Below are 22,047 nucleotides of genomic sequence, written 5' to 3'. Positions count from 1 at the left end.
AATGATGGTGCCCAGGACTGCAACACATTTATCTTTCTTTAATTTGAGCTTCTTGCATATTACCTATTTCTCTTAATATGTCAAAATCCTGCATCTGTTGCACCAGTACCCCCCAGACAGAGCCAAAGATTTTGTCACAGAAAAAGACAACAAGCCAAGCAATAAAACCTTATCTCCTTAATGTGCTAGAAGAAAGAAAAACATTTGCATTTAGAAATTATTCTTTTTAACATCTATCTACATCACTTGAAAATGTGAAGGACTCCTTTTGCTATGTCCCTAAGCACTGAAGGCCTGGTGTCACAGCCAGCATTGTGGAGGTCACTGATTTCAAATGACTCTCTAAGTTACAAGGTGCTGTCCTTATGGGAGTGAAAATTTCTCCATAGCAAATGGAGCAACAAACAGACTTTGGGTGTGACATCAGGGCAGACACTCTTGTCAGAAAGGCAGTGCCAGTAACACACCCAGTCGTTTTCCCAGTAAGACCACAACTATTTATAACTTGTATTTCTGTCAGTATTTTGCATATTTATGGCACCATTCTTTAATATACATAATTACTATGTTCCCTATTTAGGTAATAATTAATGCATGCAGCCAGTATAATAAAATTGCTCCACAGTGATGGAGATCCACTTTAAACTAGAGACTTTTAAAGAAAGACGTGTCTACCACACTGTGAAACCATGCTCCTGCTGAGAACTGAAAATCCATAATTGAATTTGAATGCCATTCTATGATTTCAAGCAAACAGTATTAATAATTATCTAATAAGAGTAAATTACTCGATTTCAATATAATTTTATAACAGGAATGTCACAAATAAGATCATTTCTAAATACCTGACAATTACCAGATAGCTCTTTGGATACATCATTTTATGAAAAACAAAAAGACATCTATTTTTACTTATCATTAAATACAGTTACATGGACATTTATCATACTTGTACTGTCCCATTTTTTCTTTTAATGTGCCCTCCCCTGTCTTCTCAGGGCTATGATCTGGACAAAAGAAGGACACTCTCAGATTTTTTTCTAGATGAAGATGGCAGTTATATAGCATGACTGAGAGTTGCAGGAAGTCTGAGGCAGTGAGAAATGAGACTTTTAGTGAAATCCTGGCTCACTGATTTTAGTGGGAGCTTTACCATTAGTTTTAGGGAAAGCAGAATGTCACTTTTTGATGTAATTACTAGTATAACTTTCTACAGCACTTTCTTTGTTTGCTAATGTACTTTTAATACTATAGGTGCTTCATTTTTTCTAATTTTACCTAATATGACATGGTAGAAGGTTTTTTTGACCCCTGCCTCTACAATTTGACATGTGCCCTACAAGAACAGGTATAGTTTTAAATGCAACCATTATTCTCTATGTAGCGATCAACAGCAGTACTATCTAACAAATTTAGAATGAAATGCATACCTGAAGGAAAATCCTTCCAATTCCACTCAGCAACTGTGGCTCTTGCTGTGGATAGTATTTGATGACGGTGTGGTAAGCATCTACAGCCAGCACATAGTCCTAAGGGTGAAAAGCATACAATCAGGTATTTAAGCTCAGAATACCTCAGCCTTTGTGTCACCTTATTTGTAAAGACATATTCCAACAGAATTTAAGTATTTACAAGTTATCAGTTGGTTCAGAATTTCTATCAATCACTGTAAGCACTAGTAGCCAACTACACTGGTCTTTTCTCAGTTATACTGGAATTGCATACACAGGGGATCTTTTTTTTTTAACTGGAACACATTCTTTTTGTAACTAAATGCCACAAACTAAAACTCAGAACATTTACTCTTCATCTCAGATTATGATTTAGGATGAATGTCAAGCACCTTCTGTGTGACTGGGGGTATACATACTTGAGAAGTGTCTTATGTTTCAAATATGTATATCATTTACATGGTTTAACAAACTATATTCCAAAGCTTTGTGATGTGCCTATGCTCATCCTCTTGTGAAAAACATCACAGGAGAGAAACTGCAATTTCTGCACATTTTCAGATGACAATCCAGCACTACTACCAAGGGATACAAGATGTTTCCCCTTCCTCCACCCAAATTGTTGGGTTATTTAGTGTGTAAAAGCAGGTAATTTAAATAGAAAACAGTTTTGGGCTAAAACTAAGTGAGGGGAAGGCTGGTTTTGATCTCCAGAAAGCTTTGCAAGTGACACCACGTCTGCACAAAGGCAGGTGCCAGCTCTGAGATATGCCTGCTCAAGATGGAGTGCCAGTGTACCCTCCAGCTAAGGACCAGTGACAGAAGATTAAACAAAACCATGGTCCCATTTCCCACTGGAAGGAAATGCCAATGTGACTGGTTCCTGCAGTTCAGCTGTTTCATGGTTGAACTGCATAAATTCAATGATCTGGGCAGGACATGACTTTCAGAGCCTAGCCACATGGTGTTTTGGCAGGCAGAAGTGAGAGGCATTGCCCGTGCTCTGTGCTGACTGAAGCCAGGCTGTAGCTGTAGGAACATCCACAGGTCCAGGGCTGTCCCAGCTTGGAGAAACAGGAGCAGAGGCAGAGAGTGCTTGCCTTTGCTTGCAAGGGCCAGGCCAAGCAAAGGCTGAGGACTCTCTGTGCTGTAACACTCTGGTGCTTCCCAACACTCCTGCCGTTCCACTTAATACAAGAATTGTGGTGGGCATTACAAAGCAAAAGACAACAGAGAATAGTATTTCAAAACTACAGAGACATCTTGGGATACTCTCTGCCTTACCATTTTTCTTGCTCAAATTGTAGTACTCATTTAACTTGTCCCTAATGTGATGACAGCTACAAATAAAGGTTGTTTTACTTCATCTCTTGCTTAGTTTGAGGAAGCAAAGTTCCCCAGGTGTAATGGATATCTTTTCCTGAGGATGTACTTAAAACCCTGCATCCAGCTCTGAAGCCCTCAGCACAGGAAATACATGAACTTGTTGGAGAATATCCAGAGGAGGGCAACAAAACTGGTCAGAGCTGGAATGCCTCTCAAGAAGGAAGGCTGAAAGAGTTGGGGTTGTTCAGCCTGGAGAAGAGAAGGCTCTGGGGAGACATGAGTACAGCCTTTCAGTACCTGAAATGGGCTTATATACCAGGGCCTGTTGTGATAGGACAAGGGGTAATGGTCTTAAACTAAAAGAGGGTTGATTTAGACTAGATATAAGGTGTACTAGGTTGCAATATAGATGTAGTTAAGTATTCTATTACCACCAGCTGTGGGCTGTTAGCTGCTATCACCTGCTAATGACCCGCTCCGGATGACAGGCAATGGGCCATCAGGGACCCACCGTGTGACTCATGGACTTATCTCATCCCATTGTGGGATGCTCTGCCAAGGAGGGAGGAACCAGGTGTTCCCACCTGGATATAACCTGGCCTTGGAACTGCCTGAGCTAGCCCTGTCTACTGGGTTCCCAGAGGACGAGAGCTACCACTGGATCTTCAGCTGGAGACTAGACCTTCACAGGATCACCGCTTGAACTGAACTGCTTCAGTTGGACTGCTACCACCACCCTAACCGGGTGTCAGTTTGTATCTGACTTTGTCAGTGCTTTTCCTTGTATTATTTCACTTATTTTTTAATTTCAATCTTGACTTGTGATCTCCCACTGGTTTGTTTTCAAACCAACACAAAGGAATACATTTTTTTTTAAATGAGGGCAATGAAACACTGGAACAAATTGCCTGGAGATATGGTAGATATTCAATCCCTGGAAAAATTCCAGGTCAGACTAGTTGGTGCTCAGAAAAACCCAATCCAGTTCAAGATGTCCTAGTGCACAGCAGGGGTAGGTTGGACTAGATGACCTTTAAAGGTCTGTTCTGACCCAAACCATTCTATTTGAAACATATTAATTGTTTCATACAAACAAGAAGTCAAGACAAGTCTTTGCAGTCTAATCTGTATATGAGAGAAATTATATGTCCTGTAATAGCAGGAGACGAGTTAAAGAGCTCAGGAAGCCTGCTGCAGGACCTTTCTTTTGCAAACAACTTGTATATTGTATATATAATAATTAATTATGAAACATTAATTATTAACATTTAGAGTTTATTCCAATACTTATGTGCCATGACAAATTCACACATTATTGGTAATGAAAAGAGCTCAGAGGAAAAACAACATGCCATATACACAGATATATTTATTTAAATTCTGGTGTATTTAGCAGTCAGGACTCAAATGTGATGAAATTAAAGCAACCACAACTTTTCACAGATTTACGATTTAGGAAAAATTCAATTTTCATTGCAACAGCTCTTAGTAAAGGACATAATTGATCGTGGAATACCACTGTGTTAGGCAAGCATAAAAAACTTGCAATAGGGACCCTTCGATCTAGCTCTTTAGAGGAACCCCAGCCACGCATGTAGTACCTATTAATTCCTCCAAAAGTATAATCTATTAAATCTGAAGAATTGTCTATGACTGTGATTTTTACGCCTTCAAGCATCAAACATGGTCACTAGAGAAATAATCTTCTTGTATCAAATTCTTTGGTCCAAAGCTGCCTCTTGCCCAGCACACACTCTCGTGCACACTCTAAGGTTCTGGCTACACAACAAAGATGCAACCATGAGGGATTGGGGCTCTGCAGCCACATTCCCAAACTGATGCAGAAACAACTCAGGAGACCATGCAGCAAGTTGATAGAAAGGTGCTTCTGCCAGCTTAGTTTTCAGCTTAGCATGAAAGGACTGCAGAAAAGCCTCATCCACAAGGAGCTGCACGAGTCGGCAGTGTTTGCACAATCACAGCAGCACAGGCACCCTCATGTACACAGCAGCCAGCCTTGGTAGGAACAAGCAGCTAAATTTTAGAGGCCCATGCTGCAGGGGCTTCATGGATTTGGCCTAGTCAGGCAAAGAAAGCCTTCTCCTCTTCTGCACTCTTTATCTCCGACACGACGTGCACTACAACTAGGAGTACATAAATGTGGCTAGCACAGGTCTTTCTCGTGAGAACATTCTGTTGTGTTTTATAAACAAAGATAAAGTTTGGATGTTTTTTAAACAGTGTCTCAAGATTTGGACAGTTCAGGCCTGGCCAATCAGGCCTAGGGGGAGGTTTCTGGCTGACGAATCTGGGCGACCTCTGAAAAGTCTATATATATTGAAATCAAAATAATAAATGTCCTCTTTCTTGCCACACTGAGAACTCGGGTCTTTTTCTCTGCTAGTGGCTAAACAGCGACACATAAACACTGACAGTTCCTGAAATGTGAGAGCAGAGGTGAACATTAAGAGTCTATGGACTGTATTGGTGGACACTGCACCCTGTTTCCATACAACAGCACAGCACAGCACACCACATCTGCGCTTACCAACCCCATGCCTTGTGGTATCTACCACAGGACTGGGACTCATTTCTTCCAGGAGATGACAAGAGACTAAATTATAGATGTCCAAAGGCACCCTTAACTGTAGGCAAGGATGGTCCCAGGATGAAACTGTGAAACATCATCATATCTAGCCGCACTTCTAAATACATAATTTTGTAGTCACCCACAGTGAGTTTAATTTGTATTTATTCTTCTCCCCACACTATCATGAAAGCATTAGGAGACTTCTTGAATATCCTACATGTGATGCAGAATGATACTATTTTGTGGTGAGTTATAGAGGCATCTTATCTGACAGGGCCTTCTGATGGAGCATATTGTAAAATAGATGATATTTGGTCTCACTTACTAAAGACTGTTGTCATTCACAGTTTTGCTAACGTGACATAATACAACAAAGATTGCCTGATGGAATAACTACACATCGCCTCTCAGGAGTGAAGTCTTGCTTGATACAAGGTGTGGCTGTGAGGAGTAAAACATCTTAAGTATTGCCAGTAAAAACCCCAATGACTACAGCTTGGGATCTTAAGCCTGAGAGATGGGGCTGACATATTGTCATGGTTTTTAATTTCAAAAGATTAAGAGCTTTCCAGTTTTCCACAGCTTTGTAAAAAAATCCCAAAGAAGGACTGAAGTTACATGATTCAGGATATGAATGAGAATTGGCCTACTGTTTTATAACTGAATACCTCTTCTATTATGAAAATTTGGACTAATATTACATATACTAATCCAAAATAGTTCTAGTAAGCCACTGGACCTGCTTGCACAAAAATGGCAGCTGGGGTATGTTTTTCCTTTAATGCACCACAGTATTACTGTACTTCCCCTCATGGTGACTGCATCACACAATTTCATGTTTCCTTCATCACCACCTTAAGTACTTAACTAGAAATAAGCATAAATGACCATGATGTGAATGCTGAGAGTAAGTTCAAGAAACCTTACACTAAAAATCTTAGTTATACAAAGTGGATAGTTCATAAAACCTTTGTTTTGGGGAGAGAGGACAGGAATAACTTATCCTTCCTCTCCATCTAGTGCAGTTGTGGAAGGGTTATGAAAGCAGAGATTCACAGTGCTATGAATCCAGAGAGCTGTACTGCAGTACACTTAGGCAAAAGACATGATGATTCATAGTCTTTCTCCTTTAAATCTTAAAGGAACCAAAGACCTCAGGCATCAGTCCCTTGTGTTGCTAGCACAAGCTGTTACCTCTTTCTTGGTACAGTTTTTATTGTATTATACCCAGATTAAAATCAATTGTAATGCTTTTGTTTTACGAAGGGCAAGTTCTACAAAAGCTAACACAACACTGAAGAAAACTAAAAAGCACAAAATGGGCCTTTAATTAGAGTGCATTTATAATACAGATGGAAAATACTTAAGTGTTTATTCCTTAGAGAGATAAAAGTCTAGTAAGATAACGTCGAAAGCGATTTTAGCTCAGATGAAAAGAATTTTAAAAGTTTTTAAGACACTTCTATGGTATTTACTTCTTAGTAAAGTAACAGGCATTTCGCAGATAGGCTTTTGAAATGAAGTAATGCACATCATCAGCATGTTAAATTAATACTCCTCTCATGCTGGTACATTCAGGATATGCTTTCATAGCAACTTAAGCCCAGTTCTTGTAAATGGACATCTACAGTGAGAGATGAGTACATCTACATGACCTCCCCTTCCATTCCTCCTGTTTTTCCACATCTTTCCTTAAGTTTCCCCTTCCTCACAGGAAATGGGAAAGTTGTTTGATATCAGTTGATATGACAGATCCACCATTCCTTTGTCATTTGGTTAGGACCAACAGTGATGCACGAAGGAAGGCAGAATCCATTTAGGAAAGGTTGTACAAAGAAAGAGACATGAAAAGGAAAGAAAGGTATATTAAGACTGCCTTAAACTGCTACCAAACTATCACTGGTCACAGGGATAAAGGGACACAGCAGGCAGAATTCAGCACCTAGGAAAGATAGTCCCAGAGTGCAGGGGACATGACTTATTTCCTGTTCCATTATAGGCTGCCAGCACAAGTGTGGGTGAATCACTTTGTGCTTCATGCACTACCTCCAAAGTAATATACCACTCCATCCCAGTAATTTAAGGAGATGTTTAACTATGAAACCAATGAAGCCATATTTAAAAAGGCAAAAATCATTGTTCTACATAAACAGAGTACTTTGACTCAGGTAAGTAATGCAGAAAAGATATGACATGAAATAAACCTAATTAAGAGTTGAGGACAGCTAAAGTAGATTTAAATTTTTATAGGTTCAACAACTAATGAAAGCAGTTTTTTTTTAATTTTCAAGTGTCAATCCTGACAAGATTGTTCCCTGTTAAATACGACTGTAGTTTTTTTCACCAAAGAAAGAGGTCAATAAAAATAAGACAATAAGCCTGGGTTTTTTTCATATCGAAGACACATAGTTTTGATTTAATAAGTGATTATTATTATTAATCTACTACTTGCACAAGGTATTCCATCACCTAACAGTTCCTGGGGATCAAGCATACTGTTGCAATATTGTAAATGGTCACTAGATGGCAATAGATGGCGCTGACTTCGAGAATGAAATCAGGTTTTTTCTTCAATTACATACACTTGAAACACTTGAATAAAAACAAATGTAATTTTTAAAGTATATGATACAACAACAACAAAAAAGGTGGAACCGTGTTAAATTAATATAATTGTTCATGGGAGACAAGTGTATTTAAAACTTAATTGAACAGATTCATGCTAAATACTCTGGAAGGTGGAGAAGATGATTGCAGTACTGCTGCATGTTAGAATGGTCTGAGGATACTCCTGAAAATTGAAAGACTCACAACTACCCTACAGCCAATGCACTGAAATGCAAATTTCAGATGGAAGTAATTATGCATTAACATGCAGTTGTGGGTAATCTGGAAGTTATTGTGAGCCATAAATTTCTAATTTAACAGCTGTGAGATAGGCCCTAAATACAACTGGTCTTAAGAAATATCTGAGCTCCAGTATTTCTGAAATATCATTTCCAAAAATATGATAATTGGTATTCACAAATATATTTCTATCACTCAAAGAAAATAGCACTAACAAGACTAAATCAGAGGAAGGTGAGAAGTGTGCATGCATGTAGATTTGTGTGTACACGAGAAAAACAACACTGCATGAGTTAAAAACAATTCATAGCAAAAAGTGAATTTCTTGAAAATATATATACCAGCATTTTCTTATTTATATATTCTACTTTGTTAGGGATGGCAACTCATGCTTTTCTTCACTTGTTTACTGGAAATGAAAATTCTTAAAAAAATTAACCTATGTCATGTACCTACTTCAAAAGACAAATGCTTACTAACTCTTAATAATACTCTATGTGTTAATGAACAGTTATTTCTATTCAAGACAGTAATGTTCATATTGCAATATAATTATGAAAACAATGTATGTTTTGCCTAATTCTCAAAACAAGGATATTCCATTTAATGTAAAGCTGTATATCTGGCTCTTATATTAGAAGAAACAAACAAACCAACCAACCAAAACCAAAAACCCATACTTTTTTGAGGTATTGTAATATTAAGAATGGAGCCTTGTTTGGGAAGCAGCTCAGTAAACATTAGAGGATCAGGTCTGGCACTACCTTGGGCAATCAAAGTGCAAAGGAGCCAGGAGGGCAAATCTTGGCCTGTGAAGATTCTACTGCTGACAGCCCTGCTCCAAGGCTGTTACTGCTAATTGATTTGTGAAGTACAGCTGAGGTCAGGATAACAGTAGTTTGGTGCAAGAATGGTGACAGCACTGTTTCCCTGACCACAGCATGATCAGCAATAGTTGCATTATTTCTACTTCCTGAATTCAAGGAGAAGCTAAGAGTGTTGCACCAAATGGAATACAATTGGTTAAAATAAGGTTAAGAGGAATCAAGGGAAAAACCCCAGTAGTGAAAGCTAGCCACTTTTGCTTTTACTGCTTTCTCTTTCACCCCTACACACTACTGAGGATTTAAACTTGAAAGACATATTACTACTGAGATCAGTTGACAAGGGAGGATGTATTTAGATGTTCTGTATCTCCATCCGATACAAAAACTACAGTGTTATTAATCCTCACAAACAGAGCAACATTCCTAGTGCACAGTTTGAAAAAGGCAGAGCACATAATTGCTTTTAATTAGAGCATTTAGTTAAGTGTTTGAAAAATTCAATTTAAAAATGCAAATTTGGTATTGTTATTGCATGTTCTCTAGGATGATTTGGGGAGAAATAAGTACAGATATGTTCCCAAAGAACATTACTGCAAATAGCTATCTATTAAATAAGACATTATTAAGCCTAATTAATTCTTCACTAAGTAAAACCTTCATGTACTGTCAGGTAGTCTTCCCTTATCTCTGCACCAGTAATTCACTTGCACTTCCTCTGACATTCTATTCTGGAATATACGGTACCTCTGCAGTTCTGCCACCCACATACCTTCATCATTAGCAGACAGTTTGCCATGGAGTACATCACCCGGCCCAGACGTGACCTCCACAGCTGAACAGAGGCTGCAAAATAAGAGCAGCTTGTGAATTTGCACAAATAAATTAGAGGTTCTTTCTTGCCATCAATTATTGGTCCTATGAATTACGATCTTGAAAGGTCCCCCTCATTAACACCACTGGGCTTTAGCCTAGAATTTTTAATCCTCAGCCATGCTGCAGCATCAGAGAATTCTGCATCTCTCCAAAGGAACTGCTCAAGCAGCTCTGGGTACCATACACAAGGCAACAACACAGAGCAATAGACAGTCGCTCAGCTCTCAGCTCAGGCCAAATATTAAACACCAAAATAAGCCACACGTTTTCCAAGCTCAGAACAAAAGGTGCATAAAAAGGATTCAAGTGATAATGAGCATCAGTTTAAAAACATGCAATCTACAGCATTAAATATGATAAATTAAAAAATCAAACATAGCTAGAATGTAATTTCAGAGCCAAAACATGTAGAGTGTAAAATGTCTGAGTCTGGGACTGTTTGTGCTTGCCTCTGGCTGAGAAATATGCTGGAAAAAAATCTGCCAAGCTTGTCTGCTTTCCCTATGCTCCTGGAGCTCACAGGCATTAAAAGCTGCAGCAGATTTCTCCCTCTTGCTTTACAGACAGACTCCTGATGTTGTAAGAGAACAGTTCACACAGACCCTTATTTTCTCTTGTGTTACAGTACCACAGATCAATGCTAGAAATATTCCTCTAATCCTCAAAAATAAACATTAGAACTATTCATTTAGTACATTTGAAAAATACACGTATCTCAGTCCATCAGCTGTCAAGGTCACTGTAATGATTTGAAAGGGAGTGGGGGGAAGGGAGAAGAGGCTATTTCAATAAAATTGCGATGACTGAGACCACTCATTTGTATCATTAATGTAGTCTCTAATGAAAGCATGGCAGATTACACAGATAATTCTTTCAGCACACAAAACTGTCATTACAAATAAGAAGAGCTGCATTACAAGTAAGAGCTTTCCTTTCCTTCTTAAAAGGAAAACTCCTTCAATCCTCTTCAACAATAAAACAAAAAAACCCCAACCCATGAATATTCTCAAATTACCTTTGTTAAAAATAGGGTTATAATGTAGAGTCCAAGACTGAAGCCAGTATTTAATCCACTGTACCTTACAATCATTAATTACTCTTGGGTTTTGTTTAAGAAATTCCCCCTTAACCACACATCCCTAGTGCTACTACTGGAGACAGTACTGTAAACCGTGAACAAATACTTCATGACACATTTCCTTTTTTCTTTCCTTGTGGGTGTCTGTAAAATCTCAACAAAATTAAATAACTCAATTTATTTCACTTAAGTAAGTATCTCCTTTTTGCATATTCTCATAGTTGGGTAACCACATTCAGTCTTTTAGGACTTAGGTGACAGCAAATCAGATGTTGATTCCTACACCAGATACATTTAAGTCTCATGTTAACAATCAGATAGCACCGGCTAAAGTTCTGAAAAAAGGACTACAAAGCAGGCAGAGCAGATGTCTTCAGTCTGTGCTACAAACTGAACAGGAACCTGGTCTGGAAATTCTGTAGCTCTGTGGGATGACACTTCTTAGCAGAAAGGGGTAAAAGAAAACCTGCAAAGCAGTAAACAAAACCAAAAACCCAAAAGCAGATCACTGTGTTTTACTGGGATGCCTGAAACACTCTCTGCAAGTCCATGCAGCTATGCTTCCACTCTAAGCATTTGCTTTTCCTTGTTTTTATCAAGGGCTCTGTATGCCATGCTGCCATTTATTTCAATAGGCACTGTGAAGTTACAAAACTGGCATCTTACAGAATGCGTTACTAGGCAAGCGGTACAATGCTGAATCTCTCTGCCTGCTGAAAAACTGGCAGATGAAGTGCTCTGTTCCAGGCTAGAGGAGATGCACGTGGTAAGTTGATTGGTGTTACACCTTCTTACATCAGCAGCATGGAAATTACATGGTAAGCATAATCCCCATAATGAATTAGGGCTGTCTTCACATAAAGTTAATAAGGTTTGCTTCAGCTAGTCTCAGATGAAAAAAAGCAAACCCATTATCAGCCTCCTGGAGCGCCAAATGCAGAGACCAAGCAGAGAGGGAGCAGACCTGGCTGACCTCCACAGACAATAGCAGTCAACAGTCTCTGCAAAGGTCCCATGGGCTTTTTGGCAGTCTTAAACCTACAGGCAGCTGCACAGTAGACATGTAAAGATCTCTCCAAATTTTCTGCAGCCGTGTCCCTTGGTAACTCTAGCTGCTGCTTTTCTAACTGTGCCTCCTCCTGTGCCCATCTGAGCTCTGAAGCAGAAGCAGAAAGGAAAAGCCAGTAACTCATGAGTAAGGCAGACTGCAGGACACAGGATTATGACACAGCTAGGAAAAAGTCCTTGTACCATAAAGGGGGATCAACACCTTGTTTTTTAAGCTGTAAAAAGGAAAAGATGTGGAGTTAAGGACCAAAATTCTGGCAGAAAGGGCTAACAGGGAAAAGTAAGTAAAAGAACAGAGGCAAAAAAACAGATACAAAAGAAAAGAACACACACTCATGAGGTGCTGTGTCTAAATCTTCAGTGTCAAATTATTTCCCTTTTTCCTAAATCTTTTCCATAGAGTAGTAAATGTACTCATTTGACTATATGTGCAAATACCTTCAGGATATATTCTGCTCACATGTGTTCATATGTGTTTTTAGGACATATTTAGAAGGTGTGTCAAGTCAGGTACAGTGACACATTAAAGCAGCTTTTACATCCAGTCAAACTGAAGACCAGGTAGAAGAATGGTTCAGACAGGTCTGTACCCTTCCATATAGACACTGTTTTAAGGAATTATTTATATTTTTTTTCTGTTACTAAGTACCCAGCTTCTCACAGCCAAACTTTTACTTCCCGCAGGCTTTATGTGAATGGTCTCCAAGAAAGAACTTGGTAACATTCCTCAGACTGTTAGATAAAGCTGAAAGTTTTTTTCTTTCTTGGTGAGATATTCTGAACTTGCTAGTCACCATGAGGGGTCCATACAATCCATAGCCATGCCTAAAATCTCACCTCTTGTCTAATTTTCAAATATATTCAAATGGCCTCAGAAGTATAAAGTCTGTTAAAAAAAACCAAACTCGTCCTGATCATCCTTTTTTGTGCAGTAATGTGCCCAATACTGTTGAAGCTACACAACTAAGATAGAAGGAACAGGACAAAATATAACTGGATATAAAATACTGAAAATGATGATGGTAGCTCAGTATAATCTAAATATTCGTTTAAAGAGTGCCTTAAATATTTCAGGAGTCTAAGTACCATTCAGCTACAGGGAGACTCAGCCATCTGTGCAACAGCACCCTAAGCCAGAGTAGCCATTGTATGGTGGTAGTTCAATATGAATAAATTAAGTGGATGTCAGACATGAGGTTTGAGAAGAGTCAGTTAGCTAAGGCTTAAGGTAAAACACCCATCTAGCTGCAATAGCAATACATATATATATTCATCACTAGAGGATAACAGCCATGTTGTTTCTTCTAAGTAGGAAAAAGAATTGATTTATTGCATGGGCTTGGTCAAGGGCAAAACTGTGAAATTAATTCCAGCAAAAAGGAGTACAAGGTGTATCATTTCAGGGGCTTTCAGACTGCAAAACTACTGTTTTAATCAGTCTGGGGCAGTCTTGTGAAAAATTCTGGCATACTTAGGCAAGCAATAAAAACAAAGTCCCCGTGAAAAAAAGTTTAAAGAATACCTACCTTGTCTGTTCTCCTGTGTAATGTTAGTCATACTTCCATCTTCAGCTAAGCCTTGCTCCAAATTTTCTAGTATCTGTAATAATTTTTTTTAAGTAACCAACATGAGTTTAAACACCACTATATATTTAATGCAAATTATCTACAATTGACATTCTATATGTAAACCAATTAATGCAGGAATGCTTCACCCAGGTACAGTTCAAAATTACTGGTTATTACCACAGCTAGATCAACTGCACAAAGTAAGAAAGCCACTGTACTGTACAAGGATGTTAGAGTTTGGTTTATGATACTTACAGAACATTAAATGTCAGCACACTCTAGGGTCATACACATTTTGTTAAGCAAAACAGGAAATATGCTTCACTAGAGAATGAACATTAATGACCACAATGAAAGTCAAACTGATCTTTTCAGAGAGAGCCATGGCCTCCTGACTTCCTCACCCTAAGTATGGGCTTTAGTTTCATGTTTTTGTCTTTAATGAAGTATTCCTCTTAGTTCTTACCGCAACTTCCTTCTCAAACTTTGGGGTTTATTGCTCCTTTTTATTTATCATAGATTTTAAATCATGTAAATTGTTGAGTGAGTGAAACATTTGTTGTTTCATTGGAAAAATGAAAATGTATACTTAACAAAGCTTGTGACTGAAGCACTTTAAAATATGCATGCAAGGCTCCATTTGAAATATAAGTCGACTTTCCTTTTCCTAATTCCATTACAGTTTCTCCAAATTCATCTTCTGATTCCCACAGATGACCCCACTTTTCCAGTTACAGATGTAGAACTTTGGATGTAGAATGATGCCTGAGATTTCCTTCAAAAAACTATTAAGGCCACATGCTGTTTAATCAGCCCCTGTGGTTACCCAACGAAGGAAATACAAGGCACTGCCTCCTCTGGGGACTGAGCACACTTCCAAATGAAGAGCTTAAAGCTTCTGGCAGTAAAAGTAATTGTCTTTTCCTAAACCAACGAAGTATTCCAATTGTGCTCATTGTTTCATAAAGGAACACTTCAAGTCAACACACGAAATCCTCAAAAAAGAAGGTGGGTAGAATTAACCTGGCCTTGGAAATTGTGTTGGCGTTTTCTGCAGCCAATGAAGATACTCTGTATCTCCAGAGAGTCATCTCGTACCACCAAATTTTAGACATGCTAAGGTGGAAAAATTACCCTAGGAGATACCAAGCCTTTTTCAGACTAGAGTGAAATTTTGAAGTTAAGTTCATACATTTAGCTTCAAAGAACTTAAGAGCAAGAAGAGACCCACAATGAATGTAGAACATTTACCACCTGCCAGCTGAGCCATGCTTATTTTCCCAGTAAGAACTGTTAGACCATGACAAATACAATGTAATATGATTTACTGTAAACTTCGGTCACAGAGGGCTAGACTGAGCTCCCTTACCTCAGATTTTGAGAGGCTACGAGCATATGCCAGTAGATACTGCAGCTTAGCTGACAGGTGGCAATTTATGAGCTGGCAGTGGCATGCCTGCAAGACTCTCAGTCCCACTTTCAAAAGCAGTGCAGCCACCCAGAAATTACTTAGAAACCAAAGTGCCATACTTCAGTGTTAAATGCCTAGTGTATGTTAAGACACCTTGTCAGAAAAAAAACATTCTTCTCTCCCACAAATCCAAACCACTTTATAATCTACTTTCTGAGGTCTAAAAACTATGATATTTTCCTTCCCCTACAAAACATCTGGTGATTGCTTCACAGATTCAGTAAGGTTCAAAGTTCCTACTCTTGAAATGGTATAAACACAACAAGGAGTCTTCATCATAGAGACATGCTGTCTCCATGTTTAAAAAGAAAATGGATTTCTGTGAAAACATGCTCACTAACATAATAAAAAAAGAAAGAATTAGATATTAGCATACAATTAGAGTATTACATTAACTATTCTGTGACATTACTTGGGGATATCTAGTCATCACCTCAAGCTCAATGTAATTAAAACAGAGTTCAGCGATGATTTGAGGCTAATTGTTTTATTCCCTCGGTTTATCTCTCTTTTGCCCTTCTTAAGTACAAAAACATCACCTGCAGTTTTCCGGTATTTGGGCATTCCCCATTTTCTAAGAATTGTTTAATAGTAACATTTATGATTCTGACAGTTCCTTGGTGTAAGTTATCGGGGTGAGTAGATATGAAATACATAGCTGGTAAACTGCTTGTTCTAGCAATATCATGTGACACAGCTCTAACCATCCATGTTCCTATTATGAAGAAAAATATGACTGAATACTTCTACCATTTAATTAATCAGTTTTACATATGACCTATGCTTTTCCTTGTTTTGAACATTTATAAATGCACATTCATTCGTTTCATTGGCTAGTATTACTTCACTGAGCCTTCTGTTTCATTCCCTATCTATCGCCTGTATGTTGGAATTACTATTATATGCATACCACCACTTAGCCTTTAGTGCTTCTCGAATTGTGGCTTTTTGGGTGCTCAGACTGGTACAGGGTCATCATAGTTTCTTTGAACTTAACAAACAAGGTGCCAAGACAAATACCCTCTATTTGTTATTTCTATTCATATGAAGTAACATATGAAAACCAGAAAAGCTATGTTACCTTTGCAACTAGAAGCTGAATGAAAATAAACCCCCAAAATACTCAGTACTTAAGAGACTAAAAAGTTCACAAATTTGGAAGTAAAACAGAAGACTGGGGGATATGGATAGTGTGTATGAAAGGGCCAGGGAGGAACATAACTACTCATGAAGGAGGGTGGTGGAACTACAGAAGGTGTCGCTGATGGGCAAATTGCAAAAAGCATTTTTGACAAGTTTTGCAGAGGTAACACCAGCAGAGGCTTTTTAGGAAGCAAGACTGTTAACCCACTTGCCACTGCTCCACCCACCTGGCAGAAGAGCCCAGTATGGCTCTGGCACTTGAGGGATTAGGGTTTAAAAATGAAATATATTATACTATGAGATGTGTACATTTCCAGGAGCTCTCCCTCAAACATCTAGGAAGCATAGGAACAAACAAGGGAGGAGTTTAGATTTAGCCTGACAGTTGTCCTTTTCACATTTTGGTCTCTAGGTAAGCACTTTTAGCATATCCTCAGCATTATTAGCACTAAAGTGATCATGCTTATGTTTTCAAATGAGCACTTTAAAAGAACAAATCACTTTGTGATTTAAGTTACTATTATTGCCTGGCTGTTCAGAGACCATTTATTTCAAGGTGGACTTAAAGGTGCAACAATTCATTGAGGCAGTTCATGCTGGGAAAACCAGCAGTAACATAGAGACAGGAACAATCTCACTGGATTCCTTCCCCAGGCTATAACACCCATTTGGCACTACAGATAATTTCTTTCCCAAATGTTGTATGTAGAGACAAAGATTCAAAAATCCTAACCAGATCTTGATTAGACATTTGCAGGAATACTGGAAAAGTTAAAAATATTATTGCAGGAAAAAAAATATATATGGAAAGATATATAAAGGAAAAATGAAAATAACATTTTTGCACCCAAACTCCAATCCTGCTTCAGATACCACAACTATGTAAGTAGACGGAGGCTGTAAAGACCAAATAACCAAAATAAATTCAGTTCCATCTTTAAGTGGAATGGTTAATCTAAAGTTGACAAGTGTCTGTAGATTAGATACAACAAAAGCAATAAAGAATTTAGCAGATTAAAAGCAAGTATTGAATAGGAAAAACACCAACCATTACATTAAGGAAGAGAAATGAAATAGAAAGACAAATTTTCTTATGACCAGAATGCATTAACATTAGCCTGGAATAACCTCCCAGGGGATGTGGCCTCAGCACCATAGGCTGGCTCATTAAAAACTACAAAACAACCTTGCATTGCAGAGAGACAGACTAGGTGAGCTAATAGGTCTTTTCTTTCTTCTAGCTTTTATGACTCCAAGATCATCTCATTTACATAATGACGATTTGTATGCCCTTCTGTAAATACAGATGACCAAAGATTATTTTTCCACTTTTTAAAATAGGGAGGTAAAACACTAGAGGCTTTTGGTTGAAAGCTCCCCAATTAATTCTGTTATAACCCAAATGGTTCCCAAGTGTCACATACAAATATTAAGACTAATGAATGTACATCCTTTATGTTATTTTCTTGGTTATGCCATGGGTTTTTGCAAGTGTTAGAACCATATTCTTGAACATTCCAGTTGAGATCAAGATTGTTAGAAAAACAGTATTCTATACAAAAATCAAAACATACATAAACAAATTTGTTGTCATCCAGCCCTGACTTCAGATGGTTAAATTACCACCAATTCAAAACTGTCTTTTAAAAACACAGTTATCTTTACAAAGCTGTCCTTTTTCACACTCTTGTTTCTACAGTTGCCTTTGATTTGCTCCAAACCCCAAGGTATTTAATTGAATGCAAACAAATGAAGTAATTTGCAATGAGGGATCTAGAATAATTGATTAGAATTATTTCCAAGAAGGATGTTTTATTTGTTTGTAGTTATCTGTGCACTGTATTTTTAAAAGAAGCATCCATCAGCACAGACAATAGCTTGTCCTGGCAACCAGATCCTGGCTCCAGTGGAAGCTGTCAGAACCAAAGGGATATTGTTGTCTTTCTTGCTGCAATTCAACACACTAACCCAGGGAAAACCTTGCAAACTCAGACACAGGAAGGCAGAGGTAAAGAGGTGACAATCTCTGAACCACACCAAGTGCAGAGAAAGGAAACACCTCAGAAGAGCTTGTGGAAGATGCAGAGCTAGCCTCAAAGCGGCCTTCCCCAAGGGTACAAGGGAGAACAGAATTTGCAGTGACCTAGGTCACTGGCAATTGATGGACTGAGAACATGAGTAAAGAGATCTGCTCTTCAAGAACTTAGTGGGCAGGGAAATATGCATACATTAATTTGTAACTCTCCTTTATTTCTATTTCATCTTCTCCACCATTTTCAGTTTCCCTTATTTAAACAAATAATCATGTACAAATAAAATCTTGTATTATAGTTTAAAAGCTTCCTTGGTGCACTGGGTATGCTCTAAGAATATGCACCTGAAGACAAACAACAGAGGCAGAGCCACCTCAAGGCTGTAGGTGACTTAAAGGTCTTCTACAAAGGAGCGCATGTGTGGGGAGAAAGTTAATTTCCTTTTCTTCCATTCCTCTACTGACCAACAATCTCTAATCTGCAGAGAATCATGGCTGATCACACTGCAACTGAGATATGGCCATTTCAATCAAGTTTGACAGATGGCTGATGAACACCCTGCTCAGCAGTCACTCCTTTGTTCATATGCATACAGTTCTCTCTCTTCGCTACAAGATTAAGGAACTTAGACATCAGTTCAGTTTTGGAACCTAGGGGCATCTTCATGACTGAGGGCAGACAGTGCAGCACTTAATACTGGTGCCTGATGATTTTTTGACTTTTTCTTTTATATACCTTTTATATATTCCCTGTACCCTTAGCCTACATACTTGTAATTTTTGTAGTCTGACATTCTAGCTTAGTTCCAGGGTTCCGCTAGACAGGGAGACCACACATACTCAGTAGAAGGCCAGAAAGCCCTATGCTATCTTAAGAAACTTTCATTGAAACCTCTTCCCTGGAACATATTTCATGAACTGGGCTCAAGCCTCATCTGGGAGGAATTCTTTAGAGTAGGGGGTATCATGTCATTTTATTAAGTTTCTTATTGGGGGATCCTTGTCAGATATGCCAATTTGCAAAGTCTATAAAAATGGTATATGCATTATATAGGTCTGCATCTTGGTGTGTTCCACATTGAAGAGCTGTGCACCTAGGATCCTATTAAAATACCGAGGTATAAAACCCTTTTATCCCTTAACCGTGTCTGGCTCATAATTCTAGGACCAGGGAAAAGGCAACAATACCAGATTGTACAAAGCCAAGATATGGACCAGCCGATCTGCGGCAGACTGGGGCAGGCAAATGTTAATAAAAGCACCACGACATCCTGCAATAGAGGCGTATGGCTTTTCCTAGAAGAACAGAATTACTTCAAATTGAGGACTTTATGAAGAATGGGGCTGGAGAAAACAGCTGACCAGTGATATTAGATGAGAGGTAACTGCAGTCATCCAATTTCAAATGCTAAGGAGTAGCACTTCTTGGCCAAATTGAATGTATCTCTCAACTGTTTCCAAATCAATTCTTTCCAACTTTGTAACAAATGCCACTTTCACCTCTTATTACCTGAACCATTAATTTTTTTCCTCATAATACAAAGAACTGGGATTTTTACCGTAAACATCTGGTTACCCTAGACATTACTGTGCTAGAAGAAAGTTGATTTTGTATACCTAAGGCCATTATAGCTATATAATTGGCAATTATCAAATCCCTCCACTTCCCTCATCCAAGTTATTTTAAGGAGTAAATATAGGAAACTTGCAAGAAATACTGAAAATTAAAAGTAATCACATGTATTTCTCTTACATATGGTTTTGAACTTTCAAGTGACATAGATAAAGCAATAATGTTGCATTTCTTCCACAGTTAACCATATAAAATTCATGGTCACTTGTGCATTAGACTACTTGGGAAAGATTTCTGTATAAAAACCATTTAAGGACGAAAGGTCAGGGTTGCTGCTTTTAGTGGATAAAGTTAGTGCTCACAACACCATGATTCAATCTCAGCACCGATAAATCCCATGTTTTAATTTAGGACATAATTTTATATTATAGCACTTGACCAAATGAAATAAAAGCTCCAACCAAACTCAGCAGTTGCATTTATATTCCCAAATGACTGTTGTTTCCAAATCCAGCTATCTGGACTATTTCTGAAGGATGAAGGTCATTGACAGCTGTTTTCAGCATGCTGGACACTGCTGAGGGAAGGATGGAGATCTCTCCTACTCGCCCTTAAACACATCTGCTTACTGTGCTCCACATCTTGTCTGGCAAAAGCACTCTGAAAGTTGTCCTCTGTTCTACTCATTTCAGCCAGAGCTATGACAGAGGAGAGGAGGATATATCTTAAAATGGAAGAGGCACTTCATTACCTTTAATAGCAAATTCCTTATTTGTATCAAGGTGGTGTATAAAATGTCATAATTGAAATTTAATGTTCTTTATAAGGACAATAAAATTTATTTCTTAAACATTAAGCAATGTTAGCGCCTAGAGATGCTGTTACCTTGGCGCAGATTATCTTCATGCTATGCAGTCTGTCAAGTGATTCCTGAGGATTTCCTAGGTACTGAGGAAGTTCAGCATGCAAAATCCGCATGGAGAAAGGAACCATGGAACCTAGAAACACAATTAATTTTGTTAAGTGTGTTTGCTATAATGATCAGTTTTTGATTTGCCTACATTAAAAATGTATATCTCACTAGTGTTTATATCACAAAGTCCTTTTTGCCTTCATATCTTTTTCCTCTCCTGATGAAAAATGGGAAAGACATGAAAATAGGAAACTTCTTCTCAGCTGTATCGTGACATGTTTAAAATGTTTTAAATAGGCAAACACAAGTTAACAATAATCAAGAACGCAAGATGAAGGTGCACCTAACTCAAATGTTCAAAAACAAGTTGTGCAGGGAAGTACAATATTTCATTAAAGATTTTTATAAACTAACTAAAATGAAGAATAAAAAAATGAAGTTTATTCAAGCTGCACCTTCCATGTTACTACTAGTATTTAATAATTATGTATATTTTGTATATTTTACAACCAATGCAGAAGAAGTAAGATGAAATTACTGGCCTTCAAAGTATGCTTGTGAAAGCGTTATATAACTGGGGCATGCAAAACTTTTTGGCATAGTTTTGTATAATTTCTGCTTCATTCAAAATGTCAAAGAATAGGGAATTTAAAGCAGTATTTAGGGAGAAAAAGAAATGTCTTCCTTTTCAAGCTAATTTACTACTACTCTTACTACTGTTGTTATTATTGTTATTCCTGTTGTTATTATTGCTGTTAATATTATTACTATTATTATTATAACATTTGCCAAAGACCTAATTCTGTGAGTTTATGGGCATCCTGGCTGACTTCACAGGCAGTTTCAGGAGCTTACCCAAATCCTAGTTTGTGCAACATCTTGCTTTCAGGTAACTGCATAATCCTGATACACAGACAACAATACTGAACATAAGCTAAACACCACTACTGAAACCAAATCAGAGCTGGCATAATGGAGATGTAGGCCCTGCAGAATACCATGCCACATTTCAATATTTTAATGTGTACATATGCTGTACACATATTCTAAGGGGATTTCCCTCTCAAGTCACCTCTTGCCTCATCTTTTCGCAAAAACAGGACTCAGGAGCTTTCTAAATAGATTTTTGCACCTGTTCTTAACAGGCTTGTATGTCAAAGAGGTAAATGCTATACAGAATGAGTCACTGCCTCTAGACATTTTTTTAAAGGTTGACAAAATTTTAATCACAAGACTCACTAATTATGACCTTCACACTAAGCCACTTAGATCTACATAAATTCTCTT

The 22,047-nt window shown here is 38.1% G+C and overlaps 1 protein-coding gene across 2 annotated transcripts in view; it reads right to left on the bottom strand.

Moving 5' to 3' along the window:
* The window catches only part of TRAPPC12 (trafficking protein particle complex subunit 12), a 47,735-nt gene that overhangs the window by 6,305 nt on the left and 19,383 nt on the right, over positions 1 to 22,047 (bottom strand). For both annotated transcript variants that reach the window (XM_085056792.1, XM_085056794.1), the window contains exons 6-9: positions 20,733 to 20,845; positions 13,587 to 13,659; positions 9,811 to 9,884; positions 1,431 to 1,529 (exon numbers count right to left, since the gene is read on the bottom strand). In XM_085056792.1, coding sequence (XP_084912918.1) covers positions 1,431 to 1,529; positions 9,811 to 9,884; positions 13,587 to 13,659; positions 20,733 to 20,845 — 359 coding nt within the window. The remainder of the gene's footprint in view (positions 1 to 1,430; positions 1,530 to 9,810; positions 9,885 to 13,586; positions 13,660 to 20,732; positions 20,846 to 22,047) is intronic.

This window comes from Lichenostomus cassidix, chromosome 3 (genome assembly GCF_008360975.1).
Source record: "Lichenostomus cassidix isolate B80296 chromosome 3, HeHo_3.0, whole genome shotgun sequence".
Lineage (NCBI taxonomy): Eukaryota > Metazoa > Chordata > Aves > Passeriformes > Meliphagidae > Lichenostomus > Lichenostomus cassidix.
The sequence above is the reverse complement of the archived record's forward strand: the minus strand, read 5'-3'. Positions and strand labels throughout refer to the sequence as shown.